Source organism: Cervus elaphus, chromosome 10 (assembly GCF_910594005.1).
Source record: "Cervus elaphus chromosome 10, mCerEla1.1, whole genome shotgun sequence".
In the NCBI taxonomy this organism is placed as follows: domain Eukaryota; kingdom Metazoa; phylum Chordata; class Mammalia; order Artiodactyla; family Cervidae; genus Cervus; species Cervus elaphus.
Window position 1 is genome coordinate 54,587,987 of NC_057824.1, and position 19,821 is coordinate 54,607,807.

General features: G+C 61.3%; 1 protein-coding gene across 2 annotated transcripts in view; it reads left to right on the plus strand.

Moving 5' to 3' along the window:
* The window catches only part of MAD1L1 (mitotic arrest deficient 1 like 1), a 233,017-nt gene that overhangs the window by 133,671 nt on the left and 79,525 nt on the right, over positions 1-19,821 (plus strand). For both annotated transcript variants that reach the window (XM_043915437.1, XM_043915439.1), the window contains 2 exons: positions 2,531-2,671; positions 12,144-12,200. In XM_043915437.1, coding sequence (XP_043771372.1) covers positions 2,531-2,671; positions 12,144-12,200 — 198 coding nt within the window. The remainder of the gene's footprint in view (positions 1-2,530; positions 2,672-12,143; positions 12,201-19,821) is intronic.

Consider the following 19,821-nt stretch of genomic DNA (forward strand, 5'->3'; position numbering starts at 1 on the left):
GCTTGTTCACCCAGGGCCTCTCCCTCTGTCCCCCCCAGCCAGGCCCACTCACCACTCAGCAAGTTCTGAGTCTGGTCCTTGATACCTGGGGTAACATGAGGCCATGGTGTTACCCCAACCACCGCGTCTGTTAGGAGTGTGGGGCCGGGCCTGGGCTTGGGGGCCTTGGCCATCCCTGCCCTCCCCCGCACCCTCAGCTCGTCTCTCCCGAGATTGGGTTGCGCTGATCACGTGACCAGCAAGGGTGGCGGGGACACAGGATTGTGGGGCCCCAGGTAGAGATGCCCTGCAGGGGCCGGTCTCATCTGCACAGAGGGTCCGCCCGGCCCATCTCTGCCGACCTGTCTGTTCAGGGGTGAGTGGCCACGCTCGTTCAAGTGGAAACCAGAGCGCTTCACCGCAAGTGGACTCTGTCCTTCAAAAGTCATTATTGGATCCAGCCAGCACAGTTCTCGTGACTTCGTGACTAATGAGAAAACAGTTTCTGTAAAAGGTACAGACAGCAAACTTTCAACTTTGTGTCTTCTTTGATAGCCTGGAGACGTAACAGAAGAGAACCGTAGTGAGAGGCAGCATTGTGGAGATTTACGGGTCAATAAAGGCGATGATTACCGCTTGTTTATGAAAGGAAGGCCCTCCCGGCCCCATGCGCCCCACTGCTCCATGCTGATGCCTTTGTAACCAGCTCGGAACCATAAAAGTCAATGGGAAGATATAGGATTTCAATAAAATTATGACACTCGATAAACCGTCCTGTTGGAAACAAATTTTCCACGGGTGTGTGACCAGTTGCAGTTGGACTTGTAACTTTAATTTCTCACTTATTGAATTTTTTGTCATCACCTAATGATGAAGTCTGTGCTGGGGTGATGGCCCAGCAGGAGGCTCGCGAGACCACTGAACTCGGCAGGCAAGGGCCCATGGGCTCCCCAGGGAGACAGTGTGGTCCTGTGAGCCCCCAGCTTCTCCAGTCTCACCTGAGGAGGGGCCCAGGCTGGCCCAGGGGCCGCGTGGTGCTCAGGGTCAGGAGCGGTTGGGGTGCATCTGTCCTGGGCAGGCAGGCCTCCGCTCACGGAAGCACCAGCTGAGAGGACGTGGGCAGAGGGCCCATGGCCTCGCCCCCCAGTCTGTTCCAGGTCTGAGAATGTGCCTCGGAGCCAGTGCCGATGTGGGCTGACCCTGCAGCTCGCCTGGTCGCTGCCCTGGCGGGTGTGGGGGCTGCGGGGGCACCAGGAGGGTGTGGAGCGAGGTTGTGTGACCCTCTCCAGCGGCTGCACCGGGACGCTGCACCCGTGAACACATGGGTCTGTTTGCCCATGTGGACTGGATTGCTGCTGTCACTGTGAGCCTCACCGGCCCCAGGGCCGCGGCTGGTCGCTTGGTCCAGGACAGTGTCGGTCGTCCCGGGCAGCCTGCGAGAGCCGCTGATGAGGAAGGACGGAGGCTCGGGGGGCGAGGATCAGAGCTGGGACTTGGCTGTGGTCTCGTGGGCACGTCTTCTGGGTTCTGCCAGCCCAGGCGGAGGCCTCCCAGCTGTGCGTCCTGCTCCCCAGCGCGGCTGGCACACCACAGCTTCACCCACCAGAAACCCAGGCTCTCGGGGCCCCCCCAGACCTGCTGGAGCTCTCAGGATCTTTCACTGGAGGCGGGAGCGTTGTGCATTGGTGCCTTGTGAGCCTGGCTGCATGCAGGGAGCTGATTCTCTTTAATTATGTCACCCATGTGGGCCTTGTCGGCGACAGCTGGGGGCTCAGGGCGGGAGGAGGGCAGGCGCCCATGCCCAGCTCCTGCCCGGGAAGAGGTGCCCCCTCCACGCTCGCCCTGGCGTCAGGCCCTCAGTGGGCAGAGACCTTTCCCGGAGTCAGAGAGGCTCCACTCCTGGACGCAGGGTGGCCCGCAGTCTCCCAGGACTTCCCGGGTCCCCCCGTCACAGCATCTTGGGAAGGTCACACGCTTGGGCATGGCGCCATCTCCCCTGGGCCCTGGCCTCCTTCCTGGCTCAGGCTGTCGGCCTGCACATCGCTGAGCGGTGACCTGACTCCTGTCGACTTTTAGGGGTGTTCTCGGGGCGTGTGATCAGTGTCCCAGGAAATCTGAGCTGTGTCTTTACCGGGCACCATCTTTTGTCCCAGACACGGAGGAGGGGGGCCAGGCGTGGCTGGGGCACGCTGACGCCTTGAACTCTGGCCTCTTGCGTCCCACGAGCTCCAGGGGAAGGAGAGCCCCCCACCCCTCGCCTGTGAGTCTCCAAGCACTGCAGGCCCGATGGTGCCACTCGGGGCTGGGCGGTCGGCGTGCGCCCCGCCCGAGGATGGCACTCGGGCCCACTGCCGCAGGCCAAGCTCCGCCGGGGTTCAGAGCAGCCAGGGCCCGGCCTGGCCTCAGTCCTCTGCTGGGCTCGGTTCAGCTCAAGGTCTTCGAGAAGCCTGGCAGCCTGTCCCCGGACTTGACCCCGTGCCCCCCATGCCGCTCTGTTTCTAATATCGCCTCGCTCCCTCCCCCGGCCTGACCTCTGCCCTCTCGCCCACAGGAGCGTGACGGCATGCGGGCCATCCTGGGCTCCTACGACAGCGAGCTGACCCCGGCCGAACACTCACCCCAGCTGACCCGCCGCATGCGCGAGGCTGAGGACCTGGTGCAGAAGGTGCACGCGCACAGCTCGGAGGTGGAGGTGAGTGCCGGGCGGGGGGCCCGCACCCCGAGGCCCCGGCTGTGCCCCCTGAGACATTGACGAGAGCCACGCACGGGGGGCCGCACCCGAGTCCCCGGCTGTGCCCCCCGAGACACTGACAAGAGCCACGCACGGGGGGCCGCACCCGAGTCCCCGGCTGTGCCCCCCGAGACGCTGACGCGAGCCACGCACGGGGGGCCGCACCCGAGTCCCCGGCTGTGCCCCCCGAGACGCTGACGCGAGCCACGCACGGGGGGCCTGCACCCCGAGGCCCAGCTGTGCCCCCCGAGATGCTGATGAAGAGTGATGGGGGGGCCTGTGCCCCAAGTCCCTGGCTGTGCCCCCCGAGACGCTGACGAAGAGCGATGGCAGGGAGGGCCCGCGCCCCGAGGCCCCAGCTCTCTGTACCCCAAGCCCCGCTGTGCTCCACGCACACTTGGTCAGGTCATCGCCAGCTGGCCGTGCTGACCTCACGGCCGTCCGTCCAGGCTTCCCCTGTGTCAGAGCTGGGGGCTGTCCATGCCCTCAGAGCGCGTTGGCAGCGTGGTCACCGCCTCACCTTGTCCTCACAGCCGCAGGCCGGGGGATACCCGGCCGCCTCTCAGCTCCGTCCCCGTGAGCCCCGACTCCCCCGGGTCCCCTGAGACTGTTGGCTTTGGGCAGAGAAGACCGTGCCCCCGCCCTCCCTGTGGTCAGCAGGGCCGCGGGTGGTCCCTCTGCCTCCCCGTCCGGCTCAGCCTTCCGGGAGCTTGGGGTGGCGGGCGTCACAGTGCAGCCGCGTCACCGCCCGATTCCCTCTGTCATCGTTGTCACCCGGGAGCCCACACAGCCGGTCCAGGTGGGCAGGCGGCCCCGGGCAGAGGAGGGCAGGGGAGCGGGCTCTGGCCGCGGCAGCACCCCACCCCTGTCCACATCGGGTCTCCCAGCCCAGCCTCATGTCCTCCAGACGCAGCTGTGAGATGGCTTCCTGCCCTTTGCCCAGGCCACGCTGACCCCAGGGCCACGTCAGGACGGACGTCCCCACCTGCGAGGCTGGGCACTCCTGGGACCCGCCGCGTGCTCTGGACGCGGGCTCTGCCAGGCCCCGCCTGCCCGGCAAGGCTGTCGGCGGCGGTGGACTCGCCTTCTGCGTATCCTGCACTGCGGACCCTGTATGACAGGGAGACCCCCGAGCCCTCCCCCGAGCCCCACGAGAGCCCCGCCTGGGCCTGAGCCGCCGTCCCTGGAGAGGATCAGGCTCAGAGGGGCTGAGCGGGGCATCCCGGGCAGGTGGACGGGAGGTCAGCAGGCAGGTGAAGGGCGGCTGCCCGCCTCCGCGGTGGAAGTCAGGACTGGGCCCACCCTGCTGGGAGCCGTTTGCCCCCGGCGCCAGCAGGTGGCAGCAGATGGAGCCGGGCGCCCTGCTCCGGGTTGGCGGGACGGGGGCAGGTCGGGGGCTGTGCCGAGGGGCCCGCATGGCACGCAGGACACACAGGACGGGCTTCTCAGCCTGGGTGCGCCTCCTGCTCGGCTCTCCCCCCTTATCTCAGAGCCGCCTCCTCCCTGCCTCACCCCACCGCCCCGGCCGTCTGCTGACCCCTGTGCCGGGCACCGCCTCCGTGGGCCCCGGAGCCCGCCTGGTAGGAGCCCCCGGGCACCAGGCCCCCGGCAGGACAGGCCCCGAGGTGTCTGACTGACCCCCGCCCCCCCAGGCCAGCGGCCCCACCTGGCCCCGGGACCTGCAAGCGGGCCTGGGGTCCTCCTGGCCGCTCCTGTTCTTGTGTTAGTAACAGTAACATCTCCTGTCTCAGAAGCTCGAAAGCTACCCACACTTGGAGACTTTAGAAGCTGCTTCAAGCTGCTGCCAGACGTCTATTAGTTGAGCATCACATATTGACACTTCCCTGGTGGCTCAGACGGTAAAGCGTCTTGCTTACAATGCGGGTGACCTGGGTTTGATCTCTGGGTCAGGAAGATACTCTGGAGAAGGAAATGGCAACCCATTCCAGTACTCTTGCCTGGAAAATCCCATGGACGGAGGAGCCTGGTAGGCTACAGTCCATGGGGTCACAAAGATTTGGACACAACTGAGCGAGTTCACTTTCTTTCTTTCACATCACATATTGACAGACGGTAGAAACTTACGTAACTTTATAGAACCTGTTAGTTAGTGGTTGTTTGGAGACTCCAGGCGAGTCCTCCGTCACTCAACGCTGAGCTGTGAGCACTGTTGGGTGCTGGTGGGGAGGAGCCCCATCCTGCCCGCTGTGAGCACTGTTGGAGCTTGGCGGGGAGGAGCCCTGTCCTGCCTGCTGTGAGCACTATTGGGGCTTGGTGGGGAGGAGCCCTGTCCTGCCCGCTGTGAGCACTGTTGGGCTTCGGTGGGGAGGAGCCCCGTCCTGCCCACTGTGAGCACTGTTGGGCTTCGGTGGGGAGGAGCCCCGTCCTGCCCGCTGTGAGCACTGTTGGGTGCTGGCGGGGAGAAGCCCCGTCCTGCCTGCTATGAGCACTCTTGGGCTTTGGTGAGGAGGAGCCCCATCCTGCCTCCTGTGAGCACTGTTGGGTGCTGGCGGGGAGGAGCCCCATCCTGCGTGCTGTGAGCACTGTTAGGCTTTGGCAGGGAGGAGCCCCGTCCTGCCCGCTGTGAGCACTGTTGGGTGCTGGTGGGGAGGAGCCCCATCCTGCCCGCTGTGAGCACTGTTGGAGCTTGGCGGGGAGGAGCCCCGTCCTGCCTGCTGTGAGCACTATTGGGGCTTGGTGGGGAGGAGCCCCGTCCTGCCCGCTGTGAGCACTGTTGGGCTTTGGTGGGGAGGAGCCCCGTCCTGCCTGCTGTGAGCACTGTTGGGCTTTGGTGGGGAGGAGCCCCGTCCTGCCCGCTGTGAGCACTGTTGGGCTTTGGTGGGGAGGAGCCCCGTCCTGCCTGCTGTGAGCACTGTTGGGCTTTGGTGGGGAGGAGCCCCGTCCTGCCCGCTGTGAGCACTGTTGGGCTTTGGTGGGGAGGAGCCCCGTCCTGCCCACTGTGAGCACTGTTGGGTGCTGGTGGGGAGGAGCCCCGTCCTGCCCGCTGTGAGCACTGTTGGGCTTTGGCAGGGAGGAGCCCCGTCCTGCCCGCTGTCTCAGGAGCTGCAGCGTGCAGCGGTGCCTGCAGGGACCGGGCCTCATGGCGTGCGCGGAGCGAGACCCGGTCTGGGGCGGGGGGCACCCAGGGTCTGGCAGGCCTGGTGGCAGGTGGGGCTCCTTCTCCCCGCCCTCCGCTCCTCGCTTCTCTCTTCCGGCGTCGTCCCTCTCCTTGGCTTCTTTCTGCTCTGTCTTGGCTCCATCTCTCTCTGCCTTCGCTCCATCTCTCTCTGCCTTCGCCCCTCTCCCCCGTCCTCCCTCTCACCTTCCTCTGCCTCTGCTTCTCCTCGGCCTTTCTGCGGCCCGTTGCTCGCCCCAAGTTCCTGCTCCTTCTCAGCAGGCTGCGTCCATGAAGGACCCACAGTGAGGCCTGTGGGCTGTGTGACCACAGGGTCTGGACGCTCAGCTCGGGGGCCATCGCGTGAAAGCAGCCACGGGCCCTCGGTAGATGGTGGGTGAGGCTCTCTGTTAATAAAACTTTACTGACAGAACCGGGAGGGGGCTGGATTTGGACGCAGGCTGCAGTTGTTGGCCGTCTGTCTCAGCGCCTCCCTTCTGGGACCCCGAGGACCCTGCTGCCTCTGTGGGAGCTGCCATGCCGGCTCCAGGGGGCCCGGCCAGCCCCCCGCACCCAGGGCGGGCACCCACCCACAGGTGGGGGGGGCGGGCACTCCGCTGGCTTTGACTCGCTGGGACAGAGTGGGAACCACGGGTGTGAGCACAGGGAATTTGAAAACACATCCACTTCTGACAGAGCCATCGCATTTCACCCATTTAGCTTAATCAGCCAGTTCTAATGGGAAACGTGTTTTGATTCTGGCAGAAACATCTCAGTGCGACTCGCCGGAAGTGTTGAGATTGGGAGAATCCCAGTAGCCCATGTCTGCTGCTGCCTTGCACGGCTTTTGTTTATTCCATTTAATAAAGTGGCTGCAGAAGTTGGTGGCATATGTCGTGAGTCCTCTTCTGTCAACAGAGCCATAAACATGCAGCTCACGCCACCGTGATTCGAGATATTAGCCTGAGTTGTGTCTCCAATTTATTTAATTAAGCAGATTACTGTGCTGTGGGCTGCATGGAGGTCTGTGGAAAATCCCAGTTTCATAATGTAGCAGGTAATGTTTAGCTCCAGTTTAGGAAGAGTTGGACACCCCTCTGCTCCTCCCGTGACTTATACCTGGGCTTACGTCAGAGTTTCTGTGCTCACATCCCGGCCTGGGGGGCTTGGCCCTAGGAGGAGCAGCAGGTTTTGAACCCTAGGGTGTTCACCAGGTCCAGGCTTTTTCTTACTTGTGAAAGTATGTGTTTGGTGCTCTCCTTGTATAAGGAGCTTGAGCTGACTCCTGTAAAAAGCGCAGCTGAAACAAACTGGAAAATATTGAGACAGAATTCCAGGATGAGCAAGAGCTAAAGAGAAGCAGCGGGGAGGAAGGAGGTGCGCGGGGAGGGCACAGCACCACGCCCGGGCCGCCTCTCTGGCCGCAGGGACCCGAGGGCAGAGGCCAGGGTGATGGGTGGCGGCCCGTGCTGCTTTTAGTTTCCCGAGGACCCTCTGGGCTGTTTCCCGTCGTCGCTGTGCCGCTTTGCATCCCCCCCGCCCCGCCCCGGCAGCGCAGGACACGTCCTTGCACACTCACTCCCTGTTGTGTCTTGGTGACACCCCCCCAACAGGTGCGCGGGGATCCCTCCCTGCTCCTGCTTCGCGGCTCCCGGACGGTGGGCGACGCCAAGCATCTTTTCTGTTGGCCATTTTCATTCTTCTTTGGAAGAATGTCTGTTCAGATCCTTTCACCATTTTTAAATTGGTATTTTTTTTATATATACATTCAATCTTATGAGTCCCTGACATACGTCGGATATTACCTCCTCCTCTGGTTCGCCGTTCACACGCACGCTCTCCCGTTCGGTGGGCCGCCCTTCCTTTTGTTTCCTTTGCTGTACAGAAGCTTTATATTTTGTGTTTTCTGTTTCTGTCAAAAATGTCAGTGGACTGTTGATTGAGTTGACTTTGAATCTGTAGCTTGCTTTGGAAAGTATGCACTATTTAACAGTATTCTTCCAATCCACAAACACAGAATATCTTTCCATTTATTTACATCGTATTCAGTTTCTATCATCAGAGTCTTATATTTTCCAGTGCATAGCTCTTTTACCTCCTTGGTTAAATTTATTGTTTTTATTAATTAATTTTCGACTTTGCCGGGTCTCAGCTGCTGCCTGGGCTTGTTCTCTGGTTGTATGTGGGCTTCTCATGGCCACGGCTTCTCCCGTTGCAGAGCACGGGCTGCAGGGCGAGAGGGCTTCAGGAGCCGTGGTGTGTGGGCCTCGTAGCTGCAGCTCCCGGGCTCTGGAGCGCAGGCTTACTAGCTGTGGCACACGGGCGTACTGGATCTTCCCAGATCAGAGATCTGGCTTTTCTCTCCTGCATTAGCAGGTAGATTCTTTACCGCTGAGCCACCAGCGGAGTCCTATTTTATCGTTGTTTGATGCTGTTGTCTTGGGTGTTCACTGGAGGGACTGATGTTGAAGCTGAAAATCCAATACTTTGGCCACCTGATGCAGAGAGCTGACTCATTTGAAAAGACCCTGACGCTGGGAAAGATTGAGGGCAGGAGGAGAAGGGGACGACAGAGGATGAGATGGTTGGATGGCGTCACCGACACAATGGACGTGGGTTTGGGTGGACTCCGGGACTTGGTGATGGACAGGGAGGCCTCGCATGCTGTGGTTCATGGGGTTGCAGAGAGTCGGACACGACTGAGCCACTGAACTGACCTGACCTGACCTGAGGCTGTTGTGAATGGAACTGTCTAGTTTCTTTGTCAGGTGGTGCACTGTTGGTGCACAGAAACGGCTTTTGGAGGTCGGGGCTGTGCTGGTCTTCGTTGCTGTGTGGAGACTTCCTCTCGTTGCGGTGAGCAGGGGCCCCTCTCGATTGCTCTGTGGGCTTCTCGTGGTAGCTTCTTGTCTCAGAGCCTGGGCTCAAGGGCACGAGGCCTTCAGTAGTTGTGGCGGCACCAGCTTAGCTGCCCCGAGGCACGTGGAATCTTTCCGGACCAGGCATCAAACCCATGTCCCCTGCATTGGCAGGCAGATTCTTTACCGCTGGACAGCCAGGGAAACCTGCAACTTACTTTTGTATATTGATTTCTATGTATTCACTGAATTTGTTCATTAGTTCTAATGGTTTTCTAGTGAAGTTTTAGGATTTTCTATACATAAGACCATATCATCTGCAAGGAGACAGTTTTACTGCTTCCTTTCCTGTTAGATGCCTTTTATTTCTTTTTCTTGTCTGATTGCTCTGGCTCGGGCTTCCAGTGAGAGTGGGTGTCCTTGCCTTGTTCCTGATCTTAGAAGAAAAGCTTTCAGCTTTTCACTGTTGAATATGTTAGCTGTGGGCTTTATTATGCTGAAAAACATTCCTTTGGTACCTAATTAATTTTTTTTGTGAAAAGATATTAAATTTTATCAGATGTTTTCCCTGCCTCTGTTGAGATGCTTATGTTATTTTTATCCTTCATTCTGCTGATGTGGTGTTTTGCCGTGACTGATCCATGGATGTTGAGCCACCCTTGCATTCCATGGATAAGTCCCACTAGATCACAGTGTACGATCTGCGAAACATGCTGTTGAATTGAGTTTGCTAGTGTTTTGCTGAGGGTTTTTGCATCTGTGTTCATCAGGGTTATTGGCAGTTGTTTCGTTTTGTTTGTCTTCTCTTGGCACCCTTGTCTGGCTTTGATATTGGTAATGTTGGCCTTGTAAAATGAATTTGAATGTGTTCCCTTCTCTTTGATTTTTTGGAAGAGTTCAAGGAGGATTGGTATTAATAGTTTTTTAAATGTTTGGTAAAATCCACCAGTGAAGCCATGTAATCCTGGGCCTTTCTTTGTAGGGAGAGGTTTTTTTTTTTTTTCCCCATTAATTCTTCTTACTCATTATTGGTCTGCTCAGACCTTTTTTTTAAGGTTTTTCTTGACTGTATGTTTGTAGGAGTTTTATTTTTTACATTGTCCAGTTTTCTGGTGTCAGATGTTGATCACAGCAGTTCTTCAGTCTTCGTGTTTCTATGGCATCCTTTGTGATGTCTTTGCTTTCATCTCTGATTTTATTTACTTGAGCTTTATCTTTTTCCTTAGTTCAGCAAGAATTTGTCAGTTTTGTTTATCTGTTAAAAAGACAGCTCCTCATTTTGTTGACCTTTTCCGTCTGGCCCCTGGGTGATTGTCTGAACCCGCGTCCTCTGAGGGGATAACCACTGAGAGCTGTGCCTTCCCCTTGCGACGCCCTCCATCTGGATGCTCTTCCAGGTCAGGCGGCTGGGATGCCCAGACCTGGGGTTGGAGGGCTGGTGAGGAGAGAGCTCTGAGGGGCGGGGGCTGAAGCCTGGCACTCCCGCAAGTTCCAGGGTGCCGCAGCTGTGGTCCCAGGCCCACTGCCCGCAGGGTAAGCAGGGGTGGACTGAGCCGGGACAGGGACCAGGCAGGGGCCCCATCTGCCCCACGCTCGCTCCCTGGTGAAGGCGCATCTGAGGGTGCTGCTGAGATGCACTCCTCGATCGACTAGCGTCTGTCTTTGCACTTTGTCACCGTCCTGTGTGTGCAGTGAGCCGGAAGGCAGGGGCCTGAGGCTCCAGTCTCCTCCTGTCCCTGTGACCTTGGGCATCGCCTGTCCTGCCTGCCCTAGGGTGGCGTCCGGTGCAAGGTCGGAGATAAAAGCAGCCCCTCGCGGTCTGGGTGCAGCCCTCACCTGCGGCAGGCAGTGACCTCCCGCTGACCTCCCGGCGGCCCCTGAGCCGCTGGCTCCTCTGTCTGCACGCCTGCCCCGCCCGCTCCGCTCCACACAGCGCAGCAGCCGGAGGGAGCGTGTCCCCGAGTCCTCAGGGTGGCCGTTCCCATCAGGAAGCGCTCTGGCCTGGGCCGCACGAGCTGCTGTGAGGAGTCACTGGCCAGAAGCTCCTGGGCGGCCTGCTGTCTCCCCGTGTCCTCACGGCGCCGCGCCCCCGTGTAAGGCTTACCCTGCAGGGTCCCCCCCTCGGCACCACCTCGGGGTCCCCCCTGGGTGCAGAGCGCGCCAGCTGGGCGACGGCCAGCACTGCCCCTCCTCTCCCCGCGAGGAGCCGGCCCGGGACCGTGACGGCTCCGCCGGCCTCTGTGCCTGCGTCCAGATCTGGGCGTTGGGGCTGCGTGTGGCCTGCGGCCGCCCCTTGTCCTGCAGCCCCGGTCTCCCGAGTGGCCGGGGGGGGTCGTGTGGCCCCCCCTCCCCGCTGCGGCCTCTGCACAGCGTCCCCTCCTGCGCTCTGTCCTGCGCGTCCAGGGCCCTGCCCGGGCCGAGGGAGCCGGTGTGGTGCCCGTCTCCTGCGTTTCCATCCCTCACACCCGAGTTCTGGGGGGCCTGCCCATTGATGCCAGGAAACCGCTGTTTGCAGGGTTTCGTTGAGGAAGGAGGGTAGACCTGACACCTGTGTTTTCATTCTGCCCCCGCCCCCAGCAGCCTTCCTGGAGCCTGGGGGCCGTGGCGGCCTGGTCCTGCCTCCTCGGCTCCACGCGGAGGCCGTCCTGACATCTCCCCAGGCCCCTGGGCTGCTCTGAGGAAGGGCTGCAGCCCGGGTGCTGCTGAGGGGCTTCCTCGCCACCACCTCCCCCCTGCCCAGCCTCCATCCTGCTGGGCTTTGTCAGAGGCCTTCCTCCTCCAGCTGAGGGCCCGCGGCACCCGTAGGATCTCCAGCACGGGCGGACGCCATGCTGTGCGTCCACTCGGCCCTCCCTGGGGCCCGTGATGGGCTGTCTGATCGCCTGCAGCGATGGTGCGCATCCTGCTTAGAATCCTCCACTTGTAGCAGAACCGCCTCCCTTTCTCCCTAATTTGTCCTCCAGAGTGCTGGTGCCTGTATATTTTAAACCTACTTTCTCATTGAAGTATGATGCATGCACACACACAGATGCACACGTCGGCACTGTCCGCTTGATGAGCATCACCCAGGCGGAGCCCCCAGGGGCCCCCGTTACCTGGTACTCCAGGCCCCCGGAAAGATGGAGGGGGCCCCTGCCAGCCCTTGGCAGCCCCACGGCTGTGCCCCATCCCCACACCCCCGTCCTGTCACCTCGGCGAATGCTGTGCTGGTCGGTGTCTCCCTCCTTGTGCATGGCCAGTCCCCTGGCCTCTTACCTGGGCACTGAAACTCCACCCCGAACGTCTCTCTCCTTCAGGCAGCTGCTTGGGGGGTAGCCTTGGCAAGCAAACTGCCCCTCCTTCCAAACAGGGGATTCAGGGCTCCCTGGGCAGTGGCGAGTGCGCAGAGACGGGGGAGGTGTGGTCCCTCGTGCCCCGGGAGGAGAAAGCCCGCTGACTGTGCTTCTGTTTTGTCTTGAAGGCTCAGCTGTCACAGGCGCTGGAGGAGCTGGGAGGCCAGAAGCAAAGAGCCGACATGGTGAGTCTCGAGGCCGCGCCCAGTGGAGGCCTTTGTGGCACAGCGGCGGGGCCCTTGTCAGAGACGTGGCTACCAGTGCGGAGGGGGCTTCACAGTCGAGACCAGACCCCCCAGGCAGGGACTGCGGGCTCCCCGCCTGCTCCAGGCTTGGGCGCCAGAGTGCCGCCTGCCCGAGTCCATGCCTCCCGGCAGCGCGGACCGCACCCTGACCCCGCGGGGCGCCCTGAGCCCTCCAGCCTCATGCGTCCCCTTTGCTTCTGTGTTGCCCCGGCTGCGGGCCGACTCCTGACGTCAGACCACGTCTGCCCTGCCGTCCTCGCAGCCTGGTAGCCCTCACCTGGGCGTGTGCAGACGCGGCCACATGACCCCGCTGGCCCTCGGTGCCCATGGGAGACGGACAGCGTGGCCGCGAGCGTCCTCATCCAGTGCAAGCTGTGAGCCGCTCTGGCGCCTGGTCTGGCGGCTTGGAGGACGACACACCTGGGCACAGGCAGGCCGTGTGGGGGCATGTGTTGTCCGGTTGCCCTGCCCAGGCCGCTAGCCCGCTGGCCGGGGCACCCAGAGGCTCTGTGGGCGGGGCGCCGGGAGCTGCTGGGGGCGGGGCACCGGAGGCTCTGGGGGCGGGGCGCCGGGAGCTGCTGTGGGCGGGGCACTGGAGGCTCTGGGGGCGGGGCGCCGGGAGCTGCTGTGGGCGCTGCGGCTCCTGCCTGGAGTCGGGCTCCTGTCTCTGTGTTGGCGCCGCCGGTGGGGCAGATGCATGTGGGGGTGAGGTGTCCTTGAACGCTCCTTGTTGCCCCGCGGGCGGCCCCCCAGGTGTCTCCACCACTGCTGACCCTTCCTGTCGGGAGGGCTCCACCCGTGGGGCCCAGGGGGCGTGGCGGGGGGGGGGGCCAGGCGAGGAGTCTGGGGTGGGGAGGCAAGGGGGATCAGGGAGCTGGGTTCAGAGGAGGATGCGGCGTCAGAGATGCAGCGGGCTTGGGGTCCAGAGCACCGAGTCCCGGCCGGGAAGCACCCTGTGTGCTTACCCCTCGAACGTGGGCGTCAGTGCCCATGGGGCAGAGCCCGAGGCCAACCCCGCCTGGCTGCTCCATCTCAGATGCCTGTGGGGAGTCGGGGTCAGCCCCACCTGGGGTGGAGAGGCTGTGGCCAGTGAGGGCCCCAGTCCTGTGTGTGATGGACACCGTGGGACAGGCCAGGGTGGCCTGGGGCCTAGGGGAGCATTACCTGAGGAGGCAGAGGGCACGGCTGGACCCGCGGAAGCCCCCGATCACAGCCTCCGGGAGCTGGGAGGGTGGGCTCTGGTGATGGGGTGGGGCGTCCCTGGGCCTCCTCTCCTCCCTGTCCTTGTCCATGGACCTTGACTCTGGGGCCACCGGGCGGGGGTCGGGGGGTGTCCTTGAAGATGGATGGCCCCTCCTACGAGGCCCTGGGGACAGGACGTTGTGTGTCTCCTGCATGACTTCCTTGTTGGGTTTGAGCTGGAGAGTGCCCGAGAGCACAGTTGCCCCTAGAAACCCTGAGTCGGTGAGGTCCACACGCCCACGGCACCAGGCTGGGAAACCTGCAGGAGCTTCCCCAGCCCCGGGGCTTTTGGACGAGCTGGGTGCCCTCTCAGGAGGAGGGGGGATAGGCCTGCTGCGCTTGCCCACTGGCTCCTGGCCCTTGGCCCAGTGGGCACTGGGCCGCTGGGGCAGCTGCCCCTGTTCACGGGGGCTGCAGGGCTGTGTGCTTCCTCCTACTTGCAGCTCCTGCAGTTTCTGCTCTTCATGTGAAGCCTCCAGGGGCTTTGAAGTCCCTCCTCCAGACCAGTTACACTGGAGCTTGTAGGGGGCGGGCAGCCAGGCGGGGGTGTTATTGCACGTCTCCTGGGGCAAGTCTGGTGTCTGCCACTGTGGAGAGCCTCCTGTGGGCCTGGTGCCCCAAACTCAGTGCAAGGGCCTCCCCTGGCCACCGGGGGACCTTTGGGGACCGCTCTGCATGAGGCAGCTTGTCGCAGTGGTGCTGACCCTGCAGAGGGCCGGAGTGCACGGCCTGTCTCTCGTCTGAACCCAGAGGTGCGGTGCCGGTGGCCCCTGCGTGCACGCCCATGGCACTGCAGACTCCTCGCACTGGTCCTTTCAGGCTTGTTGTTGGATCTGGGCTGTTGCTGTCTCCTCAGAGAGGCTTTTAATCTCTGCCTTTGATTCTCCCATCTTTATTTTGTGTTTATTTCACTTCTCTCTTCTCTTTCCTTGTTGAAAGGAAAATGAGAAGTGGCAGTGCAGGGACCCGAGGGCGGGAGCATGCGAGCCTCTGTTCTTGCTCCCGACTGGGTCCAGAGGGCCCTGCAGCCCCCGAGGACCCAGCCTGATGCCCATGGGCCAGTCCTCAGGGAGTGGGATCGCCCAGGAAGTGCTTCTGTTTGCTTACAGGGGGCTTTCTGCTCTGATGTAAACCCCCGAGGGGTGGAGGAGTAAGAGACTGGAGCAGGGGCAGTGACCCCCACATGCTGAGGCTTGGAGGCCACAGTCAGCCCTCCCTCCCACGCCAGTGCCCAAGGCCTTGGTCCTGCCGGTGTGTGTTGCTGCCGCTAAGAGGGTGGGGCTCCTCTGGGTCTGGGCGGCGAGCAGCCTGCATCCAGGGTCCCTGACCACCCCAGGGCCTCTGTCCAGGAAGGTTCCTGCTCTTTCTTTCCCATCCCCAGCTCCCTGACCTGCTGTTGTCCGGCCCAAAGTCAGCTCGCTAGGCAAGAAGAGACGTTTAAAAAAAAATTAATAATAATTAAGCATCTGTAGGTAATTGCAGATGACAGCACAAAGACAGTTTGACTTTTTGTTAATAATTAGCAAATTCATGCCAATTAGTATGTGTGAGTACCATTCATGTTTTTTTCTTTAAATGCAATTAACATCCCAAGGAAAGACGTCCCCCACTGTAGTTGTGTCTTTGACACGCCCGGCCCTCATTAGGTTGGGCGGGCTGTGGCTGGACGGGAGGTTTTGGTTCTAACTGTCCCCTTGCTGTCACTTGACCTCAGGGACTGGGCTGGACACCTGTGCTGGGGTCCTTGGCCAGCCTCCCAGGGCTCCTCCCGGAAAGGCCGGTCCAGAAGGGCAGTGAGCATGGGCGGCCTGGCGACCCCCTCTGCCTCCCATCGCCCTCCTCCTCCGCTCCGTCTCCAAGTGGGCGCAGTGGTCCAGGCAGTGAGCGTCCAGGCTTCGTGTGCCGCCCAGTGACATGTGCTTTACAGCCGCCTCCGTTGCCCGTGGACAGCGCAGCCAGGCAGGTTCCAGGGGCTTGCGGGCCTCCGGGGCTTCCCCTGCACGGGAGACCAGCGGTGCTCTCTGAGTCCCAGGGCTCGAGCACAGATCACACGGATGGTGGGAGATGGTTCGTAGCCCTGCCAGGCGGTGCCCAGCCCCACAGATCTTGCTGACGCTGCGTCACTGTCGACCGCAGTGCTCAGGCCAGTGAATCACCGGGAGAGGGGTGAGCCTCCATTGTTCACCATTGGCAGCACCACCCATGTGCGCCCCCCCACCCAAACATCCGGCCTTATCACAGTCCTCCAGCGGGGCCAGCTGCCTTTCCATAAATTATTATTAAAAGCACCTCCTGGTTCTGACTGGTGGTGAGTCATTTCACGTTCTGGATCTGTCCTGCTGTGACTGGGAAACGTCTGTCCTAGGCGGGTGTGTCGGTTGGGCTCGGAGGTGACCACGGAGACCGTGAGGAGCAGGCCTCCCCAGCCCTGGCCCCTGCCCCGAGCCTCAGCGCTCACTGGGAAACGCTGCTTTCTCAGGGGCCTGGCCCGGAGGCGTGAGTCCATGTGTGAAGGCCCATGCCGCTTAGGCTCATGTAGGTGGAGCCAGACGGTGACTGACCCTGTGGCTGTGCGAGGGCCCCGCATCTCTGAGAGCCAGGCTGTGACAGGGGGCAGAGGGCCGGGGTCCCACTGGCCGGGCCTGGCGGAGCGCCCCCGTCTCTGCACGGGCACAGGGGGGCTGTGCTCACGGGGCCTGCGTGGCTCCCACAGCAGACACAGCGCGACCTTGGATCCTGTCTCTGCACTTTCGTAGCCGTCCTCCCGTCTCCTGCCCCAGGTGAGGCCTGGTGCTCACTCACCAGGTTTCGGGCGGGCCTCCCGTTGGACTCTAGCCGGCGGACGGGCTCCCCTGGGAGCTGGCGGCGCCCTGCAGCTCGGTGCTGTGAGCGCTCTCAGCAAATGTGCCCACTCAAGAAATGGCCTTCCAGGGAAAAATGCAGCCTGAACACGTTCTCCAGTGGGGCTTCTTTTTATCCGAGGCGACGGTGTGTCCGAGCTCAGGTCAGCAGCTGGCTGAGCCGGTGGTGACCACCTGTGGCCTGTTGCACCTGGCCTGGCCCTCAGGCTGAGGTGGAATCGACAAGGAGGCCGTTCCAGGCCCTCCCAGGACGCAGCACCCCCGCCCCCCGAGACCTTCCTGGGTGCTCGAAGGGTCCAGGCTGAGCAGGCCCTTCGGCCGGGGTCCCCTCTGGTCTCAGACCTGTCCTCCCGTCTCCAGGAGGCCTGGGGCCCCGCCCAGTGGGGCTCCGGAGGAGAAGGCAGCAGCCTGGACCTCTGCAGTGAGGGCCCTGGGTGGGCAGCTCTGGAAACCCAGGCCCTCAGCCCCGTCGTGACCGTCCGTGGGGCTGGACAGAGGCCGGGCTCCTGTGATGAGACGTGTGTGACCCCTCACGCTGGTGCTCACCAGCGGCCACACTAGTTAGACTTGCTGTTGGGGGAGGGGAAGCGCGTTGTGGGGTTGGGTACCGGCCCAGCGAATTAAACTGACGTTCACGGGCTCTGTCTAAAGGTCGTGCTGTACTAGCAAGCTCGCCTTGAGGACCATTAGCGTCCAGTCTCCTCGCGGAGAGGGAGGGGTCGTGTCACCAGTGGGCCCAGGGCGGGCAGCGCTCTGCTGGGGAGTTGATGCCTGCTGAGTGCCTGCCCGGTGCCTGCGGACCCGGAGATGCCAGCCTGGCCGCTGGGAGCAGGCCTGGTCTCTCCCATCCTCCTCATGTCCGTCCTCAGCCCTGGGGGCCGGTCAGTTTGCTGGGTCCTCAGGTGCCGCTCCTCCCTGCCCCCGCGCACCCCGTGGGCTCTGGTCTCCCGACCTCCCCACGCTCTGGCTTCTGCTGCGTCCTGGATGCTCCCAGACCATGTGCTGGGCCGCGCTCAGGGCCCACCTCTCTGGGATCCTGTGCATTGCTGCCCGCAGGTCAGTGTTTTTTTCCTGGGGAGGCTCAGTCCCGCCCAGGCCCTCGATCTGTGACAGAAGCACCCTCTCCGGCTTTGGTGGGAGGAGGCATGGAGGGCAGGGCTGCCCCCAGGCTCTGGGCCTCGGGGCGACGCTGGGTCAGGTGGAGAGAAACAGACTCTGTGCCCTCAGCGGCCCGCTCCCTGTCCCTGGCTGGAGCGCGGGGCGAGGCGCGGGTGGGTCTCCAGGGACCAGCTTGGAGCTGGAGTTGCAGGCAGTCCCTGCCAGACAGCCCGGCCGTCTGGGGCCCTGTCCCTCCCCAGGTCCTTCCAGAAAGGTCTGTCCTGGCCCTGCTCTCCCCCAACCTCCCTGGAGTGCCAGGACCCTCTTCCAGAAGGTACTGGGCAGTGTGTTGCTTTAGAGTCGCCCCCAGCAGAGACTTGACTACCAGTGACTGAGACCAGAACTGAGGATCCCTTGCCCGTTTCCTGCATTCAGGTTTCCATGCTCTGTGCCTTGGCTCCCCAGGTCCACTGTGCTGGCCCTCCTCTGTCAGAACCTCTCCCGGCACACCCACTCTGACCTCCCCTGGAGCCGCCTGTGACCCGACCCTGCTGCAGAGGAGGCGGAGTTGGCTGGAGGGCCGCTGTGGCAGGCTTCCTGAGCAGCAGGAAGGCTGTCGCCTCGGCCAGCCTGGGGGCTTAGCAGGTGCTGTCCCCGGGGTCTTCCTCAGGATGGAGCTGAGTGAGACGGTGAGTCCAGCCCTGGCGGTTTCACCAGACCGCCAGGTGACGCTGGCTTGCGAGACCCAGCGCCCTCGGGTAGCACAGGCTTCCCTGGTGGTCCCCTGGTTGAGAACCGCCCTGCAGTGCAGGGAACACGGGTTCCATTCTGGCCTGGGGCGAGCTCACAGACCGTGGAGCCTCGAGTCCGGAGCCACAGCTGCTGAGCCCTTGCTCCCTGGGGCGTGTACCCTGCGACGAGAGGGGCCTCCGCAGTGAGGAGCCCGCATGCACCGCGACCGGAGGAAGCTTGCACACGGCAGTGGAGACCCAGCACAGCCAAAAATAAAAAATAAAACTTTTTAAAACTTAAAAAAAATTCCAATAGAACAAATAGCTTTTCTCTGATCACACTGTGATGAAATTTGAATTTAAGAGCACAACCAAAAAAAGAAATAGCACCTAATTCTTGAAAGAAAAAAAATAATAGAACAAGAGACTCGCTCTCATTCTTGGGTCATAAAATTGAGAAAATAGTCTTAATGGGAACTCTTCCCTTCAGAGCCTGTGGGAAACAGCCAGACCAGCGCTGAGAAGAAAAAAATCACAGGTTTAAATATTTATGTTATTGAACAAGAAAGAGTGAATATGTATGGATTAAACACCCAATCCAAGAACTTGGAAAAGGAAGACAGAATTAACCTTAGTAAAGGAGAAGTAGGAATTTGTAAAGATCAAAGCAGAAGTTAATGAGAAAGTGAAAAATGGTAGAAATAACAAATAAATCCAAATGCCTGTGCTTTGAAAACAAACTAGTAAAACATTAATTATTCACAATCCTAGTAAAAAATTAATAGAAAGCATCACTACCCAAACGAAGAAATAAGAGTCGTTCGCTTGGAGTTGCTGGCCGGGCGGGGGCGGGTGAGGAGCGCGTGTCCCGGGCCCCGAAGGCTCCAGTCTGCCCTGGACGAGGCTCCCCATGTGCCCCTGCGCAGATTCGTGGAGGTGGACACTCACAGGGCAAGCACTGCCCCGCACACAGGCTTCCCCTCTGCGGTGAGGACCGCCGAGAACACGCGTTAGAGAGAACCCCGGAGACAATCACGAGGCCTCCGTGAGTTATGTAAAAAGTTAGGAATTATGTCGCAACTCTGTTTAAAGTGAAAACCTGAATGAGATGAATCATCTTCTACGAAAATATAACCTATGAACACTGACTCCAGAAGAGAGAGAAATTTCAAACAGACCAGTTACTACCGACTTGTAAAAAAACCAGCCACCTCTGTCACCCCGCCAGCAAAAAGGAAGAGACGGAGCAGCATCCGAGTGTGAGTCCCAGGGAAGTCCCGCTGCAGGTCCAGTGCCATCCACACTGCCCAGGCTGCCTGGGCACAGGGGAGGGAAGCTTGGGTTGTACGGACGCCAACTCCGCAGGGGCCCATCTGTGCCGCGTGTGTCCTCGCATGTCGGGACGGAACGTTTGGAGGTGCCGCGTGCATCCACGCGTGTCACGGGACGTGCGCAGGTGCTCGGAGGTGCCGCGTGCGTCCACACGCATCGGGACGGGATGTGTGCAGGGCTTCTCCACGCCAGGCTGCCGCTCCGACCCTGGGCTGTCAGTTCACAGGATCTCTGCTCTGTATTTGCTAAAAACCCGCTTGACAAAGTCCAACAGTCAGTCTTAAGATCCCTTAATAA